This window comes from Gobius niger, assembly GCF_951799975.1.
Source record: "Gobius niger genome assembly, chromosome: 12".
NCBI lineage: Eukaryota > Metazoa > Chordata > Actinopteri > Gobiiformes > Gobiidae > Gobius > Gobius niger.
In genome coordinates, this window is record NC_136863.1 from 5318480 (window position 1) to 5344313 (window position 25834).

The following is a 25834-nucleotide window of genomic DNA, read 5'->3' on the forward strand; positions in this document are numbered from 1 at the left end:
AGGGACAAGTGAGAAGTGGTACGAACACAAAACTGAAAAAGTGGTTGACATGACCATCCCTACTGACCGTACTATTGCGGCAAATCGGCCAGACGTTGTGCTCTATGACAAGAACAACAAAATGTGCTATTTGATTGATGTGGCTATCCCAGATGACAAAAACATCTTAAAGAAAGAAGCGGAGAAAATCACAAAGTATCGAGATCTGGAGATTGAAATCAAGAGCATGTGGAACACCTAAACTTGAATTATGCCAATAGTATTCGGAGCTTCAGGAACTGCCAAGAAAGGGCTCCAAGATCACCTGGATAAACTCCCTTTCAGAATCAATGCCAAAGAAATAATTAAAGACGGTGCTGTTGGGGACTGCCCACATACTTCGAAGAGTCCTTGCTGGAGACCTATGAATTTTATATTCTCTTGTTACGAATGCAGCTGTTGGCGGTGCATGCTTGTTATGATTACTTTGGCGTTACTCAGTCAAACTGTTGTTAAGAGGATGTCATTAATGTAAATAATTCCTTCCTATGGGAAATGTAAGCAACGGAGTACATGCGTTCCAGTCATGGAATCTTATTTTCTTCTAATGTAAATGCCTTTTGAGTTCACTTGTCTACTTAAGCAATAGATTTTTATTTTTTTGCATGTGCAAACTTCTTCTTTGTTGTGGATACAGTCCTCACGTATTACTGTGAAATGTAAATGTTTATTATGTTGAATGTGGGGTTAAAACATACAGAATAAATTACTTTTATTTTGACACAAAAACATGATCATGAACCAATTGATCTTAGCGTCCCGCCCCATGTATATTTTGCAATACAGTAGTAGCTGATGTCTCTGATAGTTGTTGACGGTTGTGTTAACCCTGCAATTTACTGCCATTGCCTCTGGTGTATTTGCCCCCACAACTGCCCCACCCAACTGTGGATGAAAAGTCCAATTAAAATGACACAGGAGACTTTGAGAGGGGTCAGTCAGTCAGGTGTAGGGAAACTAGTTCACTTCATTTGACCCGTCTTTCAAGACGGGTCAAATGAAGTGGTGGTGCGACCTGGCAGGAGCCGTGTGTGACCTATTATTTTCCGGATTTTGAGCTTAGTTTAGTCAGACTCCAAGCTGTAAGAGTCCTGCATATGTTTTAGGTCAATGGGATAAACTGGAGCACTTGCTTGTTACTGAAGCTATACAGACACAGAATAAGCCGAATGCCTGTCTCCACTGCGCTGATTTCGGCCCAAACAAACCACACCGCCAGTGAAAGGAGCGGACCATGGTGGACCAGAGTGGACCAGAGTGGACCATAGCGGAGAGGGGAACGACAAGACCTGGGATCAGCCCGACACAGACACCACCACTTTTCAAATCATTTAAATTAGTCTTGGAATCACAGGGTAAAGTTTCAAAATGGTGTTGATGTTAAATGTAGTGGGTAAATTTCCGTCTGTCAAATAAGCGATCGATTAGCTCTGTTGTTCACCATCAGATCACTCAAATAAAGTAAATTCAGATGGCACGGCCTATGTGTATGCGGATCTCTGGTCACAATAAGAAAAAAGATTTTGCTTACAATCCACCTCCTTATTGACAAAAAGAAAAAAAGGATTCTATGTTTTTATTTCTCATTCCAGTTTAAAGAGGGGGTATTATGCTTTTTTCAGTCACATAGCACCAGTCTATAGCACACTACAATGATGACCAAGCCTTGTGTTGGTCTGTAAATGCAGTAAATTAGAATAACTGCCTTGTATAAAATTGCTCTCTCAAAATGGCTGTAGTGAATGTCTTGAAATAGGCCTCTGTCTCTTTAAGAACCTCTGACCCTTTCCGACACGCCCCCTCCACACGCTGTCTGTGGCATCAGTGGGGAGGGGGTTCTGCTGAGGAGCAGTGGTTGGTTACTCGGCTGGTGATGAAAGCTCGGAGGCGTCTCCAGGAGGTGGGGGCGTTCCTAGGAGGACTCAGGCAAACCTATCCCTAAAATGGCCGCCATCAGAGTTTTTACAGATTACTCAAAAATACGTGAATGTGCCAAGGCAACACTTCAGCCATGTTTTTAATGAGGGAATGACATAATAACATGATGTAAAGCTTGAAAAAGTCGGTTTTGCATAATACCCCCCCTTTAAATATCCTGAATGTCAGCGACTTGAGGCCACAGTTTCAGACCCTGCACTTTGTCCAACAGACGCCTTCAAGGGTCAGAAATGTAGTTATTCCAACTATGTGAACAAGGACTGGTCGTGACTTTTGAAGCATCTCTACATATGAACGGTCGTTCAGTTCTTTCAGTTTCTGTCTATCTCTCTAAAAATAGACTTTATGCTAATGTTGTAACAAGCTCCACAGCAACGACAAAAACTTTTTAAATCATTAACTTTCCAGCGGTTAAAATGATTGAAATCAGAGCTTTCTTCGTTACTTCACACTAACTGTCAATATTGTTTGGTAGCCAAAAGAAATTCCATTACCCATAATGCAACAGGCGACCCGAGATGGGCATTCGGCTTAGACATGAAAATAAAGTAAATAACATACGTGAATAAAAGTAAAAGTTTTCCAGATTTCTTGGTAGTAGCTTATACATTATATAGACCAGCTTCTAAAAATAATGGCACATCACCGTTGTCCTCTTTACTTAACTCATGATTCACATTTCTGTGGTTCTATTCACAGACACGAGTCATTACGGTTACTGAATATACTTGGTAACTTTTACGGTAACTTTTATACACATACAGATAATGCCGTGGATACTGTGCGCAGTCACAGTGCTTGTGAAATGTTGCAAGTGTCTCAATTCATCATGCAAACCCTCCCCCATGCAAGCTTCCAGTGTATGTAGATAAAATGTATTATCTTTTATCAGGTCAAGAGCCAGAAAATCCACTATCAAATGTCCCAAAAGAAAATCTACAAATACTCGAATGGTGATTTTTTTTTTTTTAAGAAGGCGTTTATCCTAGAGCCTGTGTTTATTTAACCACACCACAAAGTCCTGCAACGCTTCCATCTCGATTGATCAGGTTTACAAATTAACCTCTTGACCCCCACCTGAGCCATGCACTCTTTTCCCCAAAAAAACATTCCTTTTTTTTTTTTTATTTGATCCAAACTGGAGAAAATGTGCTCGGTTTAGGCGGGGGTTAGAAAGTTAAATCGCCTGGAAAGTGTTTGTAATTGAAGTTTCCAAAAGTTGCCCAGTCAATTCATAAGTGTTAGCTGTACTATTGCTCATTGTATTATTCACTCCTCACGAAACTAAACTAAATAGGCCTATGCACAGTAGCCATGCGGAGTCAGCACTGGCGCATCAGACTGGGAGGAGTCCTATTATGACTTGGCGCTTGGGGGGGAGGGACTCGCATGTAAAACTATAGCCTATGTGTGCTCAGTGTGTTGAGAGAGGAACAGAAAGTCTACTCATAACAACAGCTCGAGCAGCAGCAGCAGCAGTGGCAGAAGTTTATTTTCATTCTTTTTCATTCTCGCTTTCCTCCCTCCCCCCCCCTCCCTTCAAAGTGTGAGAAAGTCGCCCCTCCTCCTTTCCCCTCTTCCTCTTCAACACCTGACCTTTTTTGGACGTGTGCGCACCTGTCCCGTCTCACCTGCCTGCGCGCTGACGTCACACGCCGAGAGCAGCAGCGAGCCTACCTGTTGGGGCTCGCGCGGGCGGCGAGGGTCAGATTACCACGAGCTCCTGCGAAGGAAGGACCTAAAAAATCACCGCGAAGGAAGACACAACATCGAAGGGAATATTGTTTTTTTTCTTTTTACCCCTCTGAGTGGATACTTTTGAATTTTGATCGAGGATTAGGACTAAAGTTTGTAACCAAATGGGGACCGCCAGTTTCGCGGTGTTGGGCGCTTTGTTCGTGGTGTTCCAGGTAAGATTTGTTCTGGTCATGCCACAACTTGACTTCAGAATGGGTGTGCAAACTTCCTGTTGTCTGTCCATTGTCCCGAGTTAAACTGTGCCACATAGCCTACCTAGGGCACCGTACCAAACCCAGCTATGAAACTTCTCCTCCGATTTGGGTTTGTTTATTTGGCAGCTTAGTTTTTGAACAATTATAGCGATGCATCTGCACCCATGTTATTGCCAAGGAAATACCGTACACATACTTAATACAAGCAAATAAAAGTAAGCGCGAGAGGATCATACACACTGTTGACTTTTGCAGTTTTAGCTAGTTTTTTTAAAGCCTGATGTAGCCACACGTTTATATTTTCCCTCGACTTGTCACTTCACTCATCTTTCTACAAGTATTAATATCTCCTATCATGCCACAGCGGGAGTTTCAGTGCTTTACAGTGCCCCCTTTTGTGTGCTAGTTTGTCCACTTCGCAAAATAATCCAGACAATTTTCCTCTAAAGCTAAGTGGCTAATTATACGTTATGCTAATTCTAGTCAAAGCTAATCACTGCTACGATCGACGGGTGCATTTGTCACGTTGTTCGTTTATTAATCAACAAATTAAAGCCGAATTCACCGTATTTCCGTGTATTACCTGTGTGAAAGCAGTTCGATACATCGATATGTTATAAATGTATAAATTTGCATTTCATGTAGCCGATTTCTGTACTTGGCTTGGAATTTTTTAACTTTGTCAATCTCTTTACATCTATAGAACCACTACAGCCACATTTAAGGACCCCGTTTGTCTTTATATCTTTGAATGCAGGCGTAAACCGTCATTTCAAGGCATTATTTGATGTTTTTTTTTTTGTATTTTGAGATCGCCATTTTCAGTCGGTAGAGCTCGGGCGTGGTACGTGCCTGTGATGTCATGACGTCGCGCGGTGGCAGGTACATTCCAGAGTGACGCAGGGCGCGCGGTGGGTTTCGGTTAAACGACCCCAAAATGGCGACGATTAAAAGATGGTTTCTGTGGGTTAGGGTTTCGTTTTTAAAAAGGGCAAAGGTCCCACATCCGCCGCAGGGATGGCCCGGATCAACTTTCATTTATTAAGGTGAGACGACAGGTGTGTGAAAAGGAGATTTACCTTGTGTTTATTATCTTTAAATAGACGGTGATTCCTAACCTCGGGGTGTTCCTAAAGTTTCACAGTGGCCAGTGGGCCTCCAGAGGTTCTGTACTGTAATATACAGAAGTGGATTGAATTATAATGAAGGAATAACGCTCATGTTATTGTGGTTTGTATTGATCATTTTTCAAAACCATGGAGATGAATACACTAGTTTGTTCGTTTTTATTTTTGGACAGTTATGTGGCAAATCAACGGAAAACTCCCTTTTGTTTCCCATAGTAATAACATTTTGAATTTATTAACCATTTGACAATCATTAATGGCTCCAAGGAAAGCCTATAGTTGATACTTGACCCAGTTTTAACCAATGTGAAAATTTGCAAATTGTTTTTTCTCTCAGTTTAGGCCTGTCCATTGTCTAATAACATGTTTGCAGCATTTGTCATTGGGATAATCATCACACTCACTGGTATTTTGACCGTTACAGTAAAGCGCATTATCAGAGAAGAGTTTGTTCACTCCCTAATCCCAGTGACACACTGAGCTCGCCCCTTGTCCACATGAACTGAGGCTGTTTAATCATCAGCCCGATAATACACTGACTCACTCTGCACTCAGGCTGCGTAAAAACCACAGGCAGACGGGGCCAGAGGAGTCTCTTCATTGAAGCTACTACTCGCCAGCTCTATTGTCAAATCACAACAGCTACAAAATGTGCAGTCAACTAGATTGTGATTTGAAGACCGAAGGAACGCAAAAAACAGGATTTGGGTGTTTCTAGTCCCTCTCTGGGGTCACTGCTGGGTGAAACTTTCGTCCCCTCTCAGATAAACGTCCTGGCGCAGCAGCTGATACTGCACAGCGTTCATAGCGACCCGGACCGGAATGTCCAGTGATTTAGATACAAAAACACAACATCAAGGACAAGACAGTAATGGGAACAGAGAAAACATGCTGAAAAGTTGCATCTCTCTCTGGAGCTGCACAATAATGACATGTTCTTCACATAAAATGATCATTAAAACTGTTGTGTTCACATCTCACATTTGGGAGAAGACTAAAATAAAGCTAAACTAATATTGGAGGAATCAATATCCGTATTGCAGGGAGCCAAAATATATCACAACATGTCTTAAGTCTTCATCTGATTTAGATGGAGACATTTTTGAAAACTTCATCCTAATCAAAATCCTAGTTTTAGTGTTTTAAAGTCATGTTTTGACACAATTAGCTGTAAAACAAACTCACAATTTGTATAAATGAATGTTGACATGGTTTAGTAAAATATAGCGTTATTTAGGGTTGCTCGATTATTGAAAAAATAATGATCACGATTATTTTTGTCATAATAGAAATCACGACTATTCAAACGATTATTTGTTGCCTTTAAAAAATCCATCAAAAAAGTGACAAAAATCCATCAAAAAAGACAAAAATCCATCAAAAAAAGTGACAAAAATCCATCAAAAAAAGTGACAAAAATCCATCAAAAATAGTGACAAAAATCCATTAAAAAAGACAAAAATCCAGCAAAAAAAGTGACAAAAATCCAGCAAAAATAGTGACAAAATCCAGCAAAAAAAAAAATGATAAAAATCCAGCAAAAAAAGACAAAAATCCATCAAAAAAGTGACAAAAATCCAGCAAAAAAGTGACAAAATCCATCAAAAAAAAAAGACAAAAATCCAGCAAAAAAGTGACAAAAATCCAGCAAAAATAGTGACAAAATCCAGCAAAAAAAAGGGACAAAAATCCAGCAAAAAAGTGACAAAATCCAATCAAAAAATGACAAAAACCCAGCAAAAATAGTGACAAAAATCCAGCAGAAAAAGACAAAAATCCATCGAAAAAGTGACAAAAATCCAAAAATAAAAAATTAGGGAAAAAAATGTGCAAAAAAAGCGATTATGCTAATTTTGTAATCGTTTGCTGTTGTAATCGAAATCGTAATCGAATTTCGATTAATTGCACAGCCCTAGCGTTATTGCTCACTCGCATCGTGTTTCGCAATAGAGCTGATTTTAATCACGAGACGGGGACATCCCCATGTTGACCCAGTGTTCTGCACAAATGGTATTTTTTCTTGAGGTCCGGGAATCCTACAACAGGAAAATTGTGAAGGAATTCATCGTATTGTATGAACTTTTGTAGCCCAGCCATAGCCACCTACCATTCAGCGAGAGTGGGAGGCGGGTGTTGTGGGTGACGTCAAGCATTTGCGCCGCATTTGCTGGTAGTAGTTTGTTAATGGCGGCGGATACGAAGGTTTTGGAAGCTCTTCAATCCGTCCTGGCTCGGCTCCCAAATATTCACAATTGGGAGCCGAGCTCAAAATATTCACAAATTAAAATTGAAGCCTTGGAATGCGCAAGAAATGTCCCCCGGAGATATGATAGAGTTATGATGGCTGCTTTACTCTACTTACATACGTCACGCCCAAACGCTAGCACAAATCAGATCCAATAGTTTCAAAGGAGTTCAGCCCTCCCACCTGATAACGGAGCTCAATTGTGAAGGTCCAGACCCTTGTACGAAACACAGTGATGACGTACGAGGGTATGGTAAAACCAGGCTAGGACTTTGGGAGTGTTTTAGAATTGTATTTCTATCTTGGACACACCTTTTCCACAAACATTAGCTCAAACAAAAACAAATGCTTTCGTCCTTCCATTGTCTCGTCCAAACTCCAAATCTGGGTGTTGTTTTTTGCCGAAGAAATGGCCGTAAACCTGGTGATTTAGAACGACCCGTGACAATTATTGAGATCGTGATTTTGTTTAATTGCCAAGCCCAGATTGGCTTCCGTCGTTCCTCTTGAATATTTGGTTGTTTTATTCGACCTTTATTTAACCAAGATAGTCCCACAGAGGTTAAGAGTCTATTTTCTAAGGGAGTAGGGGCCTTAAAGGGAAGCCTAATGTACATGTTTTTAGTGGTAGTGTTTTAGTGTTTTGCATGCAACGACGACACCTGTCTCCATGTGGGCTTATAATACTTGTAAAAGCTGCTAAACCTGTATTTTAAACCCCTACAAATGCGTTCCTTTGATGCTTGCTGTTCTTTATCTCTTTGGCATGTCATATTTCAGTCGTTTGCCATGTGTTAATCCAACTCAAATGTTTCAAATATGCACAGTGTACAGATTTCAACACACAAATGGGATCCTAATCGTCTTAACAGTCTTCTTTTAGATGTAAAAAATAAATAAAATCTCTGCAGATCCTTGAAAGTTTGATGTCCCGGATGGGCAGCACTTTTCTCCTCCTAAGGCTCTGCGTCTCCGCCCTCGTGTCCCGCTCAGAGGAATCTTATACATTAAGTTTGCGGGTCGAATTACTTAGTCGGGCAGTAATGGGCTTTTATCGAATCCTGCGCCGGACAATGGAGACGCGGAGATCTTTCTGAGTCAACAACCAATGGGAAAGGCGCATCTGTTTTTCCAACTGTAAATAAAGACACAATCCAAATAGCCATGTTTATAAATGTCTTTAATATTATACCAACCGTGTTTAGATGAACTGGAGATTCCCGCTAATTGTTTTCTTAATCTTTCCTCTCTTGCAGTTATCATGGTCAGCCACAGAGGAGCCTTGTTCTCGCGGGTTCATCTCCAACAACTACGTTTTCAAAGTCTTCAGGAAGAACCTCCACTCGGGCATGAGGCTCGGCACAGGTAACTTTTGTTACAAACGAATCTTTCTAAAGTGAGAAACCACAGTGAAAGTAATGTCTGACAAAACAAGTAAAGTGAGGAATTGGGTGTTATTGGGTCGCCTCTGGTTCTAGAAGGATGTTTTCTGTTCATTTTCCCATAGACTCGACCAAAATTGAACCATGACCGTCCCAGCAATTTAAGAAACTTTAAATCCTCTACATGGGGAAAGTGTCTTATATGGGGAAATGATTTTAAATGAATGTTGTAGAGCTTTTTACCATGTTAAAATGTTGCTCATTAAAAAGCCTGGAGCTGTGGATCAAGCGTAATACCCACTCATTAAAGGATCTGTATCGTGCTATTTTAGCCATTCCAGACTAAAGTATAGGCATTTTTATGATATATTGTACCTCTACCACTATGGAGTACTCATTTTTGTGATAAGTATAAGTATCTTCTGGAGGTGTTTTTCCAAACCCGGAAGACACAACGCTTTGATTCAGTTAACTCCGCCCCTCTCACCGAGTTGATGCAGCCGATGCAACTTTTGAAGTAGTAGAAATATAAAAATCACAGCAAAAAGTGAAGTTACTTCACAATGCAGTTATAAGGAGTTGACATTTGCAACACAGCTTTGTAAATGACAAACACACACGTTTTGACTCACCACTGCTCTGGCCGCGCCATCATCGCTGGTTATAAGAGTTAATTCACTTAAGTTCTGGTGAAGGTTCACCAAACATCCATCACAGAAAAACCCTATTTTGCCTGATAGTCGCTGAATCCCCGCTGAATCTGGCGAGTGGCCTCTTCTTTAATATGGTTAAATAAAGTCCTGTCCTCCCATACCTAAACGTGCATTTTCGCCACATTAACGTTAGTTGCAAAATAAGAACAGTCGTGTCCAGAGTAGGTTAGAAAGAGCTCCTTCTTCACAGCTTTCTGTGCAAACATGACGTCTGTTCAGACGCTCAGGGGGTTTGTTTGTTTTCACTGCAGGGACAGCGCTGACACGTCGGGCACTTCCTTTGTTTCTTTCTTAAAGGGATTATACAGAGTTTAAAAATGTTAAAACTAAGTATTTTCCTCCCCCTACATGTTCCAGCCATGTCCTAATGTGTAGAATGAGCTCAGACCTGTTCACCACAACTGCCTCTAAAATCCAGCACTGTCACTCAAAAAGATGTTAATTCGGGTCCGAAGTGCCGTCATGCACGAGCTAAATATAGAAGGTGCAGTTATGCAATAGACCAGAGGTGGCAGTAGTGAGCATAAAATGACTAACTTGCATCTAGCCCCTTTAAGACAGAAATAATGAAAAAGCTGCTTTACAAATTAAAATCAGGCTGTAGGGCACTACATTACAGACGTTGGGCTCTTCCTGTTTGACACTATGACGTAAAAAACGTCCGAGTGTCACAACTCAGTGGTTTTCCAGCCGAGGGCGGAGCAGCTGCTCAGAGAGCAGGATTCAGGAGGATTCTTAGAACTGCGTGAATGAAGCCACAAACCACTCTAGGTGTGTTTTTGATAAGGAAATAGCATTACAACCTGGCTAAAATCTCCAAAAAGTCAATGTTGCATGATAAGGCTGGATTTGGACCGAGGCGGCTCGCTGTGCATGTTGAATGAGGAAAATGGGTCAAGGGAATCTTGGTTCAAACTGTTTTAGATCATTATGGCATTTTCCCATAATGTGTAAGATAGCTGCTGCCATGTGTTTCTCATTATTGCCAAATGCATGCAAAAAGCACAGCAGCCCTGCTTCCAAAGTAAGTAAAGTTCTACTTTATTAATCGCTGTAGGGACATTGGTTCTCTGCATTTGACCCATCCTCAGCTGGGGCTGGGGACCCTTCTCCTGATGTGGAGCCACAACTGGCTGGAGGATTTTAGGTGTTGGGGAAACCGGAGTACCCAGAGAAAACGTATGCAGACACGGGGAGAACATGTTCCATACAGGCCTCATCTGGCCAGGGATCAAACCCGGGACCTTCTAGCCGTGAAGCACGAGCACTAACCCCTGCGCCAACGTGCAAAGTACAAAATGGTACTAGTCTGAACTTGTAATTTAATGCTCACATAATGGAAAAAAATGCAGATAAGTACAGAGGAAAATATTGTTTAGACACTTTAACTGCTAATAAATTAGTACTGAACAAACATGGTGCCCATTCCTAAGCTTTATACGATACATAGTTCTGTTTTTCCATAAACAAAAGTGAAATAAATGGTCGTAAGTTACCGATAGCTGTCATCGTGAAGCTTCAAAGTCCAAACATTGTAATTTATTAGAGAATTCAAATTCCTACTTTGTGAAGCTGTTCTCTCACAATGGCTTTTAACCGAATGTTGCCTCTAGAAAGAGCTCGGACAGTTTTGCGCTGTTTTATTTAGTTTAGTTATTGTATGAATGATTTGCTGTCTTTAACTGAAAGTGCATCTTTTGGACCACAGACCGTGCAAGTCTTAAGTGGCGCTCCGTGTTTCCTTTTTTTGTGGATTAGGTGTTTTAGTTGTCGTCTTTGTTGACTCTGGTTTCAGCCTGTCTGGTGTTTAACCAGGCCCCAAACCAGTCTGTCTGCTCCTCGGGGCTAATCCCTGATAAAAGGAGACGGAGCGCGTTGAAACAGGCTCCACACGCCCTCAGTCAACATTAGTATTCAGGGTTAGAGCTTCACTTCAGCTCAGGGATTCCCACTGATTTTGCACCGAATTCCCCCTTGGTAAATGTTTTTCTTTTACAGCAGAATGTGTGGTGTTGCATTTTGAACTAATTGTGACTCAATCTAAGGTCATTCTCACTCACGGGCCTGTTTTTAAGTGGACAGGTCTGCAGCCGCCTGTGATTATTTGTCATGATTGAAACAAACTATTATATGTTGCCTTTTCTTTTATAAAACAATGCTTTGAACAATTAAAAAGCACAATTTATTGTATGTTTTTGGAGACGTCACCCCTTCACCGTGAGGCAGTTGTGAATTCAAACTAAATATCCCTTAAATTCTTGTACTTATCTCAATTAGGGCTGAAAGGTGTATCGTTTATCGTATCGATATCGAGATATTAAAAACATTAAAATCGCAAAAGCAAGTTCGCCATTTTATACTCACTACTGCCACCTCAGGCCATATGTGTAACTGCACCTTCTATATTAAGCTCGTGCATGACGGCAATTCGGGCCGAAGTGACACATTTTTGAGTGACCGTACAGGATTTTAGAGGCAGTTGTGGTGAACAGGTCTGAGCTCATTCTACACATTAGGACATGGCTGGAACATGAAGGGGGAGGAAAATACTTAATTTTAACATTTTGAAAACTCCTTATAGTCCCTTTAACACTTCAATTAATGTCGACTGGCATTGAGTGTATAAACTTTAGACACATGATTGTTTTATTTTTATACATTTTAAGGTAAACATTTCAAATCATAATTCGTTATTGTTTTGCAAAACGTATTGGATCGGCCTGAGTATCGTGATACATATCGGATCGTCCCAGCCCTAATGTAAACGATTTTCATCACTAAAACTGCACTCTTTTGTTTTACGTTTTTATTTTTCTGAAAAATGCTTGGTTTTCACCTAACCCATAGTTACATCGTATCGTGATATCTGGCATGAATATCGAGATATGAAATACTGTCCATATCGATCAGCCCTAATCTCAATTACCTATAAGGCTTTCCTATAATGAAATATATTTTGAGATATATTTTGGGTCCTGACGACATCCCGAAAAGAATCACTGCTCTGGGATACACAATACTACCTACCAATTACCATCTGGTTTATGTGGAATTATGGACAGACTTATATTTACAACACACAACAATGTAATAATAGTATTTTAATAGTATCTGCTCAAACGCCTGGTCTCCCTAAGTCCAGGTAAAGTCCACCTAAAGAAGCATCGATACTATTGCCGTGTGCTTTTCTGCCCAGGTGACCTCATCCGTTTAAATATTTGCTAAACCGTTTCAATATTGACTTCATACAGTGAGACCGATTTATCTCATTGACCGCTTTTCCAGAGGCAGATCTAGTTGTTTCCGTGTCTTTCTTTCTCAGGAGATGGAGATGGTTTCGACACACACAGAGCAGTGAATATATGAAGTCTGACACAGGAATTGTAGAATAAAACCGAAGCTGCCTGTCGCCTGCGCTGTGATCGTAGCATGTTTTCAAACCTGACTGAAACGCCTCGCTCACTTCCTGGGCGTTGAGCGGGTGAAAGGTCGCAGCCTTGTGGATAAATGAATAACCAGTTGGACCAGTTGCTAAAGTTCTGAAACAGAAATCCGTGTGCTGCTGTGTATTTTTTTGTTGCGTAAAGTAATTTGTTTTGTCCTTCAGTTTAGCAGCAGACATCACCGGTGAACTAGCAGCTGTTGCGGTTTACATTTCTGTGAGCGTGTTGCTCTTTGATAGTTTATAAAACGGGCTTTAAAACTCTTCCCTGTGAAGAATTTAAATGAAATGGGCTTTTGGAAAAGATGTAAATGAGTTTGGGCCACAACTAAAGCCCCATTCACACAGAAAATGCACCACGCACTATCTCGAGACCCCATGCAGTAAATAAATTGCCCTCCTACTTCTGCTTTTTATGTGGTGCATTTGCACGGGACAACTGAAGACTGAGACTTTGCTGAACTTTACAAACATTTCCAGGATATGACGTCAACGCACTCCTCTCCTTTAGAGTAAATTTGTATGTTTTAATCTTTTAGCTGAACAATTGCCCGTATTTGTGTAACCGTTGTTGGTTGGAAATACAGTACACGAGTAGCCAACCGCAGCAACATTAAGTATCTAACTAAGTATTATTGTCTCTAATTGAACTACTAATTTGTTGTAGGGCTGTGCAATTAATCGAAATTCGATTTCGATTATTACACTAAACGATTACAAAATGACCATTTTTTTGTTTTTTGCAAAGCAGACTTGCATTATTTCATGGCGCTGGGATTATTTTCCCTTCGCATTTTGCCTGACATAAAAACAAACAGCGGTGTGTGATGAAGTCATCAGGCCGCGCTGCTCAGCTTGCTTGTGCAGGTGTGAGGGCTGCCCAGCAGGGGGCAGCTGTGAAACAGAAACCTCTCCTTAATCAAAGCATACTTAAAATCATTTGTACTTTTATGACTGCTCAGAAAACAAAAAATATTCAGCATAGATTTTTGATTAATAAATATATAATTAAAATAAAGACTTTTTTTTAAAGGCAACAAATAATCGTGATTTCAATTATGACTAAAATAATCATGATTATTTTTTTCAATAATTGGGCAGTCCTCGGTTGTAGTCATCACCTTGAGGAATGACATGAACCCCTCACACACTGTGTGATGCTAAAAGTTAGGGCTGGGTACCGAACCCCGGGATCATTACGGCCCCGGGGCCCACCCGGACCAACAAGCTCCAGCCTTAACGGTCTTAACGAGGCCGCTGTGTTGCTGATCACGCACGCTCAAATAATCACTACAAAAAGTCTCCGCTCTCATGGATGCGTTCGCTGCATCGGATCTGTAGCTCGAGTCTAGTTCATTATTTTAGTTTTCATTTGGACTCAGTCCCCATAGCTACACCCAAATCTAACCAAGAGCCTTGATTTACTCAATAATGCAATTGAAGCATTTTAACTCCCATATATTAAGTGTTGTAAATTGGAAATAAAATGTAGAGTAATGAAGAAAAATATAGGTCAAGGATAAAGCCTTAGTATACAGTAGTCTCTAACTTTTTTTTCTCTTTTAAAGTACCTTTAAAGTACCGGATCGATAAGGAGTTGTAGTATCAATAAATCCTTAACGATACCCATCCCTACTTAAAGGTGCACAACGCAAGTCTCTGAGTTTTCGCAGAACTATGCCCCCTTTGGCGAAAAGCGGAACTGCACTCAGAGTTGTGCACGCTCCTGGACCACACGCACGCTTGCACGAGCACGAGCCGATCAGAACCAAAGGAGCGTCATTCGTGATTGCACAAATCTTTTGTTGAGAGTCGTAATGTCTTCAGAGGTAAGAAAATTATACGTTATTTTGAATTATGTGAAAGGATTTTGCATTTCAGTTAAACAACATTAATTTTTCAGAGGAAAAACGGGGTTAGGAGAAAGGTAAAAATAATAATAATAATAATCCCATTTCTACCCGTTTTGTGTGTTCACTGATGATTGGATTATAATTGTAATGCGTTCATGAATAATATAAATTATTACTTTGTATAAGCTAAAAAATAATAATCAGTGAGTGACACACCAAATACCTTATTAGTTGGTCAACAAAGTAGACTGAAATATAACGCTACCATCACAGCCTAATCCTCCGAATATTTGTGGGGGTTTAGCTTGTTTTATTGATCTGCTTAGTAGCATATTCCAACAGCAATATATTCTTATTAGACAGTAATTTGAAATACATGTATCTGTGAAATGTGCAAATACTTTTCAACTACTGTACCAGGGCAGGTTATGTAGCTGCCAAAAGTCACTAGTTTATACATTTAGAAGAGAAAAAAAGGCTCCCTATACACATAACATGGAATTAATTCACACAGTACAAGATCATATTAGCTGGGAAATAGAAAGCGCATGGGCCGGTAGTTATGCAGTTCAGAAGCAAACTTGATGTAGACGAATAGTTATTTGTTTTGGAAAAAGTCAGCCTGCTGTACAATATGAGGGAAGTAAAATAAGCACCCCTTTTATCATTGTATTTCTTTCCTGCGATGTGTAGAATACAGCATGTATGTTATCACAATAACAAAATATTGTTTTCCCTTTAGAATTCCAGCTCGGGTCATTTTGATGTTCTTGTGGAGAGAAGTGGCAGCAGTGCAGGGCAGAGCAGACGGGGAGAACACGAGGAAGACCAAAGGGGGAGGCAGAAGAATCTTGCTCAATCATGTGCACGATTGATCAGTGAGGACAGAAAATGATCCTGACCCTTTTGGCATTTATGTTGACTGTAAAGAAGCACCATTCAGGCAATAAACAAGCTGTGAGCACATGAGAAAATATGTCCACGAATTAGGGAAGAAAAGGCTTTATTGTAAATATGTTGTTCCATGTTTGTAAAAAATAAATATATATGCACTGCTTATGTTTCACTTGGAGTTTGTTCAGGGAGCTGATGGCATCTAGAAAAACAAAACATGATTTTTAGCAATTAGAACAAATATGTTTTTATGGAACAGATGACAGACATGCATTGTAAAAGAATGAAAAATGAACATACCTGCCCTCTGTGGACACATGACTGCACCAGATCAGCTACAGGAGGGGGCACAAGGCCAGACAGGGGTCATATGTTCGGAAGCTTCGTTTTCTTGGGGGAGTCCTGCAGACTGAAGTCGTATTCGTAGAATTTTTGTCTGCAGGTCAGGGATGTAACTGTAGTCTTCGGCCCGGTCTGTGACTTCTTGCAGTACAGTCGTTTTTGTCTGCACAACAATTTATCTGACATAAGTTCTCAAAACATGCGTTATATAGGGAAGTCATAAAGCGATCACTTACGACACATGGCCTTTGTTGTTGACATGCACTGGTCGGTGGTCATGGTGGTCGTGGCCGTCGTCTGTCCCGGCTTCATATGAAGAGGCAGATCCCGGGCGTAGGACCTCTCTTTCCTTACTTTTATCACCCAAACACCCATGGACTCCACCATGTCAGTGGAGTGCACCTCACCACACACCCTACAATACAAAAATAAACCTCTATAATGTAATAGTAGAAGCAACATTGACATCTACTACTACAGTACTTTACTTTACATACATTTTCAATGATCAGACTCACCATAAACTCCTCTGTTGTTTGCATGTTGACAAGCAATAGAATTACAATATCTTTTATCCAGCCAAGTATTGTTTTATGTCGCGACATCACCCAGGCCTGTTGAACAAGTTCAAATTTTAAATTCATGTTTCATTACTACATGTCACTCTCACATGAAAACCATGTCACTTACAGCATAAAGTCTCTTAGTGAGATGCTTTGCAGCCAGACGTCGAGGGAATGGGAAACGCCCTCTCGTTGATTCTCTCCTTGTAATAAAACACAAACACTGCATTAGAAAATGCCCATCACTATCTCAAATACAGAAAATATTCTGATTTACAAATGAAAAAAAAAAGGCCAGAGACAAAGCACATAAACCACTGAATTACCTGGAGAGTCCATTTGTCCGTCAGCTAAAATAGAAACACAGATGCATGTCAGTTATTAGAGAATTTGCAAATATCTGCAGTTTATAACTTACCAAGGCCAACAACACTGTTTTTAGTCTGTAATGGGTTTATAATGGCAGCCCTCTTCTCTGTCCACAACTCCCTTACAGCTGGTAGGCAGTAGAAATGATGCATCCCATAGTAGAAGATGCACCATTCTCATGTTTATTATTTGAAGAGGTTATGGCTGTTCCACATCCACATCTTGTGTCCGTGTGGGCAAACTATGCAGATATATATGCAGAAGTATTACAAATGCACCTACATTATATTACAATACATCCTGTTCATGACTTTTTTAAAAACACTACAGACATTTAGTACTCACCAAGTCGACTATAACTGCAGTCCATGAGGCTTGCTCAAGCCCAATGATGGGAAGTTCATCCAATTGATTCTGCACTGAACCACCAGGGCTGTGTAACAAAAACATACACACTTTATTCACACCTTTACAAGGAAAAGACAGCAGGAACTGCATTACAAACATACCACAAAGACACAGGACGACATAATCAGAGACATGTGTGTCTGTGGCCAGTTCTCGCTCAAACTCTGTCCTGTGCACAAGAAAACATACAAGATCTTAGCCAACAAAATGCACATCAGTAAATTATTGACCCCAAACGAAGTAAAGATTGGAAGACATTATCATTATTACGGTATTATTATTTATTAGCAATTCACACCATCTAAACCAGGACCAACTCAGGACTAACTCAGGACTACACCAGGTCTGAACTAGGTCTAGACATAAACCAGGTCCAAAGTAGGAGTAAACAATGACTAACATTTATATGGGTGGCGTGCGCTCTTCACAAATAATTTATCAGAATCGTGTACACAGCAACAGCCACGTTAGCCTGTCAAGTAACATTTTTGTACCACGTTTCTGGGAACAATTGACTGATTTCCCCCAAAAGAAAACATATGAGACAAAGTTGAGTCGGTGTGTTGGTCAAGGACATGAGCACCGTTTAGCATTTAGCATCATTTTGAAGATGTGAGCGAAACGTAAAAGGCTCCCGGTAAACCAAACACTAAAACATGGTGTTCATCTTTTATGTTATGTTTCATGATGTACGATTGATCTGAAGAAAACTCCACGTTTGTGAACCTGCTCATTGACAATGGCAATAAAACCAATTCTGACCGTACATTTAGCTAAGCAAACGCGTAGCATTACACATGTTACGCATCGTCATTTGTTGACATAGATCTACCGTATCAGACCTCGTATTAGACATTAGAGACTGTGTCTTACCCTTGTAGTAAGAAGAAAGCAGCTGAGGTCCGGGTGAGCCCGAGAGCGGACCGGAGGTAGTTTGTCCGATGTTGACTCGTCTCTGCGGCGCCTGTTTGACTCCAAACTGCCCCTTTTCGGTCACACTAGACAAAGTTTTTATCTTCTTTATCGTACGTTGAGTTTGCGTTTGGGTTTGGGATCAACAAGTGTCCGGTCTCATACAATCCACCCTCTACTTTCGCAAAAGTCGCGGAGTTGTCTTCGCTGATGCGGATAATGGCGGCGAATCCACAAACTCCCCAGAGCCAGGTGCGCGTGAACGCGCATGACGTCACGCCCAGGCTCAAAACCTTAAGATTCCGTCCCGAATCCGTCTTATTTATTTTACTGCGCAGGATAATAGGGGCGAGTGCAGTGATCAGAGAGGAGCTCAATCAGCACATCAGGCAATTGTTTAAACATGTATGGGTGAGAAAACGGTTATTTTTAACATTTAGAGTTGCGCATAGCACCTTTAAAGTACTTTGCAGAGCGAGATATTGCTCCTTCTCTTCAGTCTTTTCTTTTTTGTTGACGTACATTACGGGCCAATAGGGTTTTGCTGGCAGGGACCCAAAAGGTGTTCCCAGACACTCAGACACAATGCAGCCTCCATTTTGTGCCAAGGAAACAAAAAACAGGAAACAAAAAACACCAAATTACATCCCGCCCATTTCTGTCCACATAACATTGGATTAGTATTATCACTGGAACTCTGAATTACTGACGAGGTCGATTCTCACAGGATTAACCACACAGACTAGCTCTGCAATTATTACAAATTGTATGTAATAAGGGAATTCTACCTAATTTTACCTACATGTTATTGCTGTGTATTAGCTGACCCAATGGAAGCATGTGTAGATTGAATAAGAGCGGTCCCAGGATTGACCCCTGGGGAAACCCCGCAGGTTATAGCAGTTCTGAGACATTATTCAATTCCAACACGTACCTCGAGATAGGACTTGAACCAGTTAACCTCTTACCACCCGCCTAAACAAATGCATTCTGTCCTCTTTTCCTATTATATAGGCCTGTGTAACACCTCATTTGAAAGCTAAGACCAATAAAACTGATCTTTTTCCTTGCGTTGTTGCTGTGTTGTATCACCTTTTTAATGTTTTTTTTTTCTTTCTTTCTTTTTTCATTTTTGTCAAATTTTTGTTGAATTTTTGTCACTTTTTGTTGAATTTTTTTGTTTAGTTTTTGTTGAATTTTTTTGTTTAGTTTTTGTTGAATTTTTGTCACATTTTTTGTCACTTTTTAGTTCAGTTTTTGTTACATTTTTGTTGAATTTTTGTCACTTTTTTATTGTGTTTTTTGTCACTTTTTGTTGAATTTTTGTCAAATTTTTGCAGATTTTTTGTCACTTTTTGGTACAGTTTTCGTCACATTTTTGTTGGATTTTACATCCTTGTTTTCTTATTTTTTGTGGCTGTTTTGGTGCTTTTTCTAACCTCTAAAGTAAAATCCCCTGGTCCACGACGTGTCAAAGGCAGCAGTGTGACTCCCTTCGCTAAACTAATGTTATTTTTCTCCTCTTGTTTTGTCATTTCAGTGGAGTTTAATGACTGCTCAGATCGAGTTAGGTTTGTGTTCAACTCCGAAGACCCTCGGTTTGCAGTCCAGACCGACGGAGTGGTCACGGTGAGTTTATTATTATTTTTTTTTACCTATTTAACTGAAAGGTACATTTTCCACAAGACCAGATGTTGAATTGTGTTTCCCGCCCCCCTGGCTCGTTCAGGTGAAGAGACGTGTGCATCTTCACGACCCACGCAAGAGCTTCGCTGTTCACGCTTGGGACTCTGACGGGAACAAGTTCACTGTCCTGGTCACGGTGCACCATCAGAAACATCACCATGAACACGGGCATCAGGGCCACCACCACGGAGACGGGCATCAGGAGCGTCACCACGGAGACGGGCATCAGGGCCACCAGCACGGAGACGGGCATCAGGGCCACCACCACGGAGACGGGCATCAGGAGCGTCACCACGGAGACGGGCATCAGGGCCACCACCACGGAGACGGGCATCAGGAGCATCACCACAGAGACGGGCATCAGGGCCACCAGCACGGAGACGGGCATCAGGGCCACCAGCACGGAGACGGGCATCAGGAGCATCACCAGGGAAACCACGAAGAGCATCATCAAAGTGGGCACCATCAAACAGAGGTAAAAAACACTTCAAAATATTCCCATTTTTACTTTGTGTAATGAAACCACATTTGTAATTTGTATTTTAAAGTTGTATTTATGCGGAAAAGACAATTTGATTTTTACGCTTGATTGACCTTTTTGTGACCCAGCGGCTGTATGGGTGGCATCTTTACTTTCAATCACGGTGGCCTCTAGGGCGCTCCAGGATCAAATGTTTTGTTGGTTTTGGGGTGAGGGGGTCCATCAGCAGTGAAAACCTACCAGAAACTCGACAAAGAATTGATGGTGGAGCGCCATAGAGGCCACCGTGATGGAAAGTATAGATGCCACCCATACACTCACTTTATTTTACACTACCTTGATACATTGTACCTAACTGAATTTAGTACAATGTAATGTGCTCTGTAACAATCTGCAATAACTTGTACCTATGTAGTACGTACACAATGGAATAACTTGTATTAGTACTTTGTAAGCACATAATGTAATAGGACACGAGACCCTTAGGTTTATGGCAAACAGTGTTAATTTTGACAGCATATTTTAATTTAGTTTTAGTCTTTTGGCGAAAATGTCATTAAATTTTAGTCGAGATTTAGTCCGAAAAATATCTTCAATTTTAGTCTAGTTTTAGTCGACTAAAATTGCAAGTAAGTTTAGTCAAATTTAAGACAAATTTAGTCGACTTTGCATTTATAATATTCATTATAATCATATTTAATCTTGTTCCTCTGCTTCATGGAGCTGCTCCACATGAACACAGCTCAGAGCTGATCCGTTGGCAGAGAATTAACATGATATGAGGCTCTTTCAGACAGTCAATAGAAGTTTGGATGATTTTAGTCTCAGGTTTTAATTCTTATTTAGTCTTATTTTAGTCGACTAAAATATCTGGACATTTTAGTCATAGTTTTAGTCTCATGAAAGACTTTTAATTTAGTTTTAGTCCGTTTTAGTCATCAAAAATATCACTTTAACTAAAATTAAGACTAAATATTTTAGTCGACAAAATTAACACTGCCTACAAACTACAAATACATATTATTTCATTGTGTATCCAGCCCATAGGTACAACTTATTACACATTCTTACAGAGCACATCACATTGTACTTGATCTAGTTCGGTATAATGTATCAAGGGTAGTGTAAAATAAAGTGATACAAAGTTCCATAATGCACCTTTAACTGTTGAAGCTCCTGGACATGTTTTAAAATGTCCATTTTGAACTTTTTACTCAAATCTTTGAGCCACTTTCGTTTTCTTTGACGAAAAACTACTGAACTAGTATTTTACTGACATTAAGTGAACTGTGCCAAAATGAATCCCATATGTCATTAAAAAGCTCTAAATTTGATTGTATTAAATTGCATTAAAATGTTAGTGTTTGTGCATATATGGCATTCAAACACATTCAATCTGACCTGGTGCAATAAATGCAGTTCTTGCGGTTTTTGATGTAGCACTGCCCCCTAGTGGCTGTCTAAGCTGTGTGTTTATACTAAACATTATTGATGTCACAATGAAGAAATTCATTAGTTACAGCAGTTTCTAAAAAATACAAAGCTCTTCTTCCCACACAGTTGGGGAAATCTGTTTTATATGTCACATCTTTTTCTTTTGTTTCCCCAGAGTCCAGCCGTTGCTCTGGCTCGAGAAGCCCCCAGCCGCCACAAGAGGGAAACTGTGAGGCTAAGAAACAACAAAATAACTTGTTTGATTTGCGCTTTATTTTTAATCTTTCTATGCCAATATTTCAGGGGGAGGAGGATGTCCCGGTGATATATTTCCCCAGAGCCACTGCGGGGCTGAAGAGGAGGAAGAGAGAGTGGGTGATCCCAGACATTAACTTCCCCGAACGTGACAACGGACCTTTCCCCAAGAAAGTGTCTCAGGTGAGAAACTGCGGAGGCGCGGCTCAAACCTGGGCCCCATTTTGTGTCACGTTTCTAAAACGCAAACGGGACACAGCTCAAGGTGTTTCTGGTCTTTGTCAATGACGAAAACTTTAGAGTCCCACATGGTTTTTCAGTTTTGTAGAAAAATGGATGAATTAGAGGTGCACCGATCCGGGTTTTTTGTTACTGATAAGATACCGATACTGGGTTTTGAGTGTCTGCCGATACCCAATAATTGCCAATACCACTTTCTTAAACGTGGCTTTCTGAGTGAAAAAAATAATTGACTCTTTTCTCCATTCTAAGATCAATAAAATCATGTTTTATTGTCATGATAATACGGATCACTTATCAATTATATATATTGATAAACTCTCGGATAAACATTCAACAAGGATCACTGGACTTTTCTACACTAAATATCCTTGGGTATATGACGGGCTTTAGTTACATCAATATAAACAACTCACATGAAGTTTTTACAAATATGTTGGATCAGTTATTAAACTAAAATACCAACACTTGGCTTCAGCAGTGGTTGATTTTAATTTATTAGGCTACTTTAGGTATTTCTATGTTAGCTTTAGCATGCTAATGCCAGCTTTAGCATACTGATACTGACCGCGGCGATTAAAAAAATGCGTTTGCAGAGGTTGAAACTAACTCAGCGGTTGAAAATTTCTGGTTCTTAGCTTTACAGTGATGAAAAAAACTGCAGATACCAGTATCGGATTGGTGCATCCCTAGATATAGATGTAGTGAATATAAGACGACAGTAATGTGAAGCTTAAATGATGAGGTTTGTGAAAGTAAGATTAAGTCTTTGAACTAAACAGTAAAATGTTTTGTTTTTTTGCTGCTTTTTCCCCGTTAGATCCGTTCCAGCGATGACAAAGACAGAAAGATCTACTACAGCATCATGGGCCCCGGGGCCGACCAGCCGCCTGTTGGTCTGTTCACTATGGACAGAGACACAGGCAACTTGTACGTGACCGGGCCACTGGACAGAGAGGCCAAAGCCAACTACACTGTGAGTGAGACAATGAGACAGATTTGGTCTCGGCTCAAACCTTTAAATCTGTTCAGTGCACAATGTGATCCACTCTGATCGTCCTAAACGGAAGTTTCAGGTTTTCAGTCTTGATTCCTGTATTAAACCAATTTCTCTCTGTCTGTAGTTCATGGCTCACGCTGTGGCGGACGGCTCCGGTTCAGCTGAGAACCCCATGGAGATAAAGGTGATCGTGATCGACATGAACGACGAAAAACCCATCTTCACTAAGGACACGTACACAGGAGAGGTCGCCGAGTCGTCACCCCTGAGTAAATACACAACCCTTTTGTTCTTGTGATGTTCTGCTGTTTTCAATGAACATTTCTCCACCAAGTTAGAGCGACACAATAAATTGCAGAAATGTACAAACGACTTGCAATACATCTTTCCCTCTATAGCAAAGGTTTCAAATTTATATCCAGTTTGTTTTTATCCCTGCTCGCATGCAGCGGCTTGCCTTGAGTGTATTTCCCTCTGCTTCCCTGCTACAGTGCCATGTCTGATAGTGTTATTGTGGTATAATGATAAAGTGACATCCCTGACTTCGAACTCAACTGAAATCTACAATTACAATACATTTTAGCCAGCGTTACTTAACTTAAGCACATTTTTTTAAGCAATACATCAAAACTAAGAGTGCTTACCGGGCAGTGCCAGAGCACGACCGGTCCACAAAGCTGTGCTGTTGGATTTAAGGAAGAGATAATGAGAGTTCTGATTTCGCTTGAGACCTGTATGCTTTAGTCTCAATGGTTGTCCTTTTACCCTTTGTTGGTAGTGTAATATTTTGAATATATCCCTCTGCTGCATATTGCAACCCCTTTTGCCTCGATCTGGGGGATCTCGCACATTTATTGCTCCAATTAGTCACTAACACGAGTCACTCTGCAGCGGCATCAGAAAGTTTGACGGACCTAGCAACAGCAACTAAGTGGACGTAGCCTGGTTTTACCCTCGTACTCACTCTAGTGTTTGGTCGTGACGTATGTAATGAGCCCAACTAGGGCTGTCCTCACGGTTATTGTGACCAAAATTATCACGGTTTTCGGTATTATCGCGGTATCTTTTTTAATGTGTGTTAATACGTTCAGAAAGCATTGATAGTCCTACACAAACTGAAATAGTTTAAAAGCTGCTTATATTAAAAAAATATCCAAAGTGCAACTTTTCACATCAAAGTAAAGGAACTAAAACGATGTGTTGTTGATCGTTTCGAGGGTATTACATGTACTATTTATAGCACCAGAAACGAAGTAGAAGAATATTTTTGAACACGATAAACCGTCTATATCAGGAAAATTGTTCTCAGTTTGTGTCTTTCCAGTGAGCTTTCGCTTTGCAGATTTGGGAAAATGCCTCAGATAGTGATCATTGTTGAATTCATAATAGTGCGGCGAGAGTGAATCTGCCACCTGGAGCCCCGTAATGTTTGTGCCATTGTGCGGAGGTATCCGGACACGGCTTATACTGGCGGTGGCGCTGCAGCCGCACTATGGGGCGACTCGTTACATTCTCCCTCAACCCAAAGTCCCACATCAGCATTTCAGCTAAAGCGCTAACGTTAACTTACTGCTATAGAGCTGTGGGAGACGGTCACGCAGGAGAGTCAGAGGTTCGAAGTATTGCTGCATTTGGAGACACTTTTTCCAGCACGCTCCGCAAACAGGAAAACTGTCTTCTATCTTCTGTCCTTCAGCTTTCTTAAAATACCCAAAATATGCCCAGACTTCAGGCTCGGTCTCTGAGGCTGATCCTGCGCTGTCGTCTCGGACATGATTCCAGCTTCGAGAAAGTTTTGTTTTGGTTGTAGCTACAGAGGCGCCTGCAGCAGCTTCAGCAGATGAGACGGCGGCTCATAAGGCTCACTTTGCCTAAACCGCAGGCACGGTAATCCACCGAGATAATGTATTTTTTCAAAAACAAGACGGTAATTACTACCGTTAACATTTTTACCGAGGTTTTCCGCTACACCGGTAACCGTGACGTAACCGTATCATAACTCTTGGGAGCATTCCTTGCGCATTTCAAGGCTTCAATTTTAATTTCTGGATATTTGGGAGCCGAGCCAGAACGGATTGAAGAGCTTCCATTACTTTTGTATCCGCTGCCATTGCCAAACTACAATCCGCAAATCGGCACAAATGCTTGACATCACCTACAAGCCCCGCCTCCCCCGCTCGCTGAATGGTCGGTAGAAATTTAACCAATGTAACGCGGCCACTGAGATCAGACCCAGACGTACATGTAGGGAAATTATAATTGACCATAGATTACGGATGGCTAAGGCCAGGTTAAAGTTGACGGGGCTTTTGCAAAAGGTCAATTGTATTTCTTTCTGTGTGTAGATTTTGAGATCCTGCCGGTGAAAGCCACAGATGCGGATCAGGAGGGGACATCGAACGCCGATGTCCGCTACAGAATCATGAACCAGGAGCCGAAATCTCCAGTAGACAATATGTTCGCCATCAACCCTGTGAACGGCATGATCCGCGTCAATGCCAAAGGGCTCGACAGAGAGGTACGGACTGAGAATCTGCCTTTACGCAGAATCGACTACAG

The 25834-nt window shown here is 40.9% G+C and overlaps 1 protein-coding gene and 1 long non-coding RNA gene across 2 annotated transcripts in view; one reads left to right on the forward strand and one right to left on the reverse strand.

Annotated features, from left to right (window-relative positions):
- The first annotated feature begins 3511 nt into the window (after positions 1 to 3511).
- Positions 3512 to 25834, forward strand: part of LOC306971990 (B-cadherin-like) — a 34040-nt gene continuing 11717 nt past the window's right edge. The window contains exons 1-9 of the mRNA XM_079568433.1: positions 3512 to 3887; positions 8558 to 8666; positions 19720 to 19808; positions 19909 to 20340; positions 21956 to 22009; positions 22084 to 22218; positions 23096 to 23251; positions 23400 to 23544; positions 25621 to 25793. Of these exons, the coding sequence (XP_079424559.1) occupies positions 3837 to 3887; positions 8558 to 8666; positions 19720 to 19808; positions 19909 to 20340; positions 21956 to 22009; positions 22084 to 22218; positions 23096 to 23251; positions 23400 to 23544; positions 25621 to 25793 (1344 nt within the window). The 5' untranslated portion in view covers positions 3512 to 3836. The remainder of the gene's footprint in view (positions 3888 to 8557; positions 8667 to 19719; positions 19809 to 19908; positions 20341 to 21955; positions 22010 to 22083; positions 22219 to 23095; positions 23252 to 23399; positions 23545 to 25620; positions 25794 to 25834) is intronic.
- On the reverse strand, positions 16455 to 16944 carry LOC306971041. The gene is made up of 3 exons (XR_013793430.1): positions 16817 to 16944; positions 16618 to 16693; positions 16455 to 16541 (listed from the first exon to the last, which is right to left on the reverse strand). It is a non-coding gene; the product is annotated as an uncharacterized lncRNA (long non-coding RNA).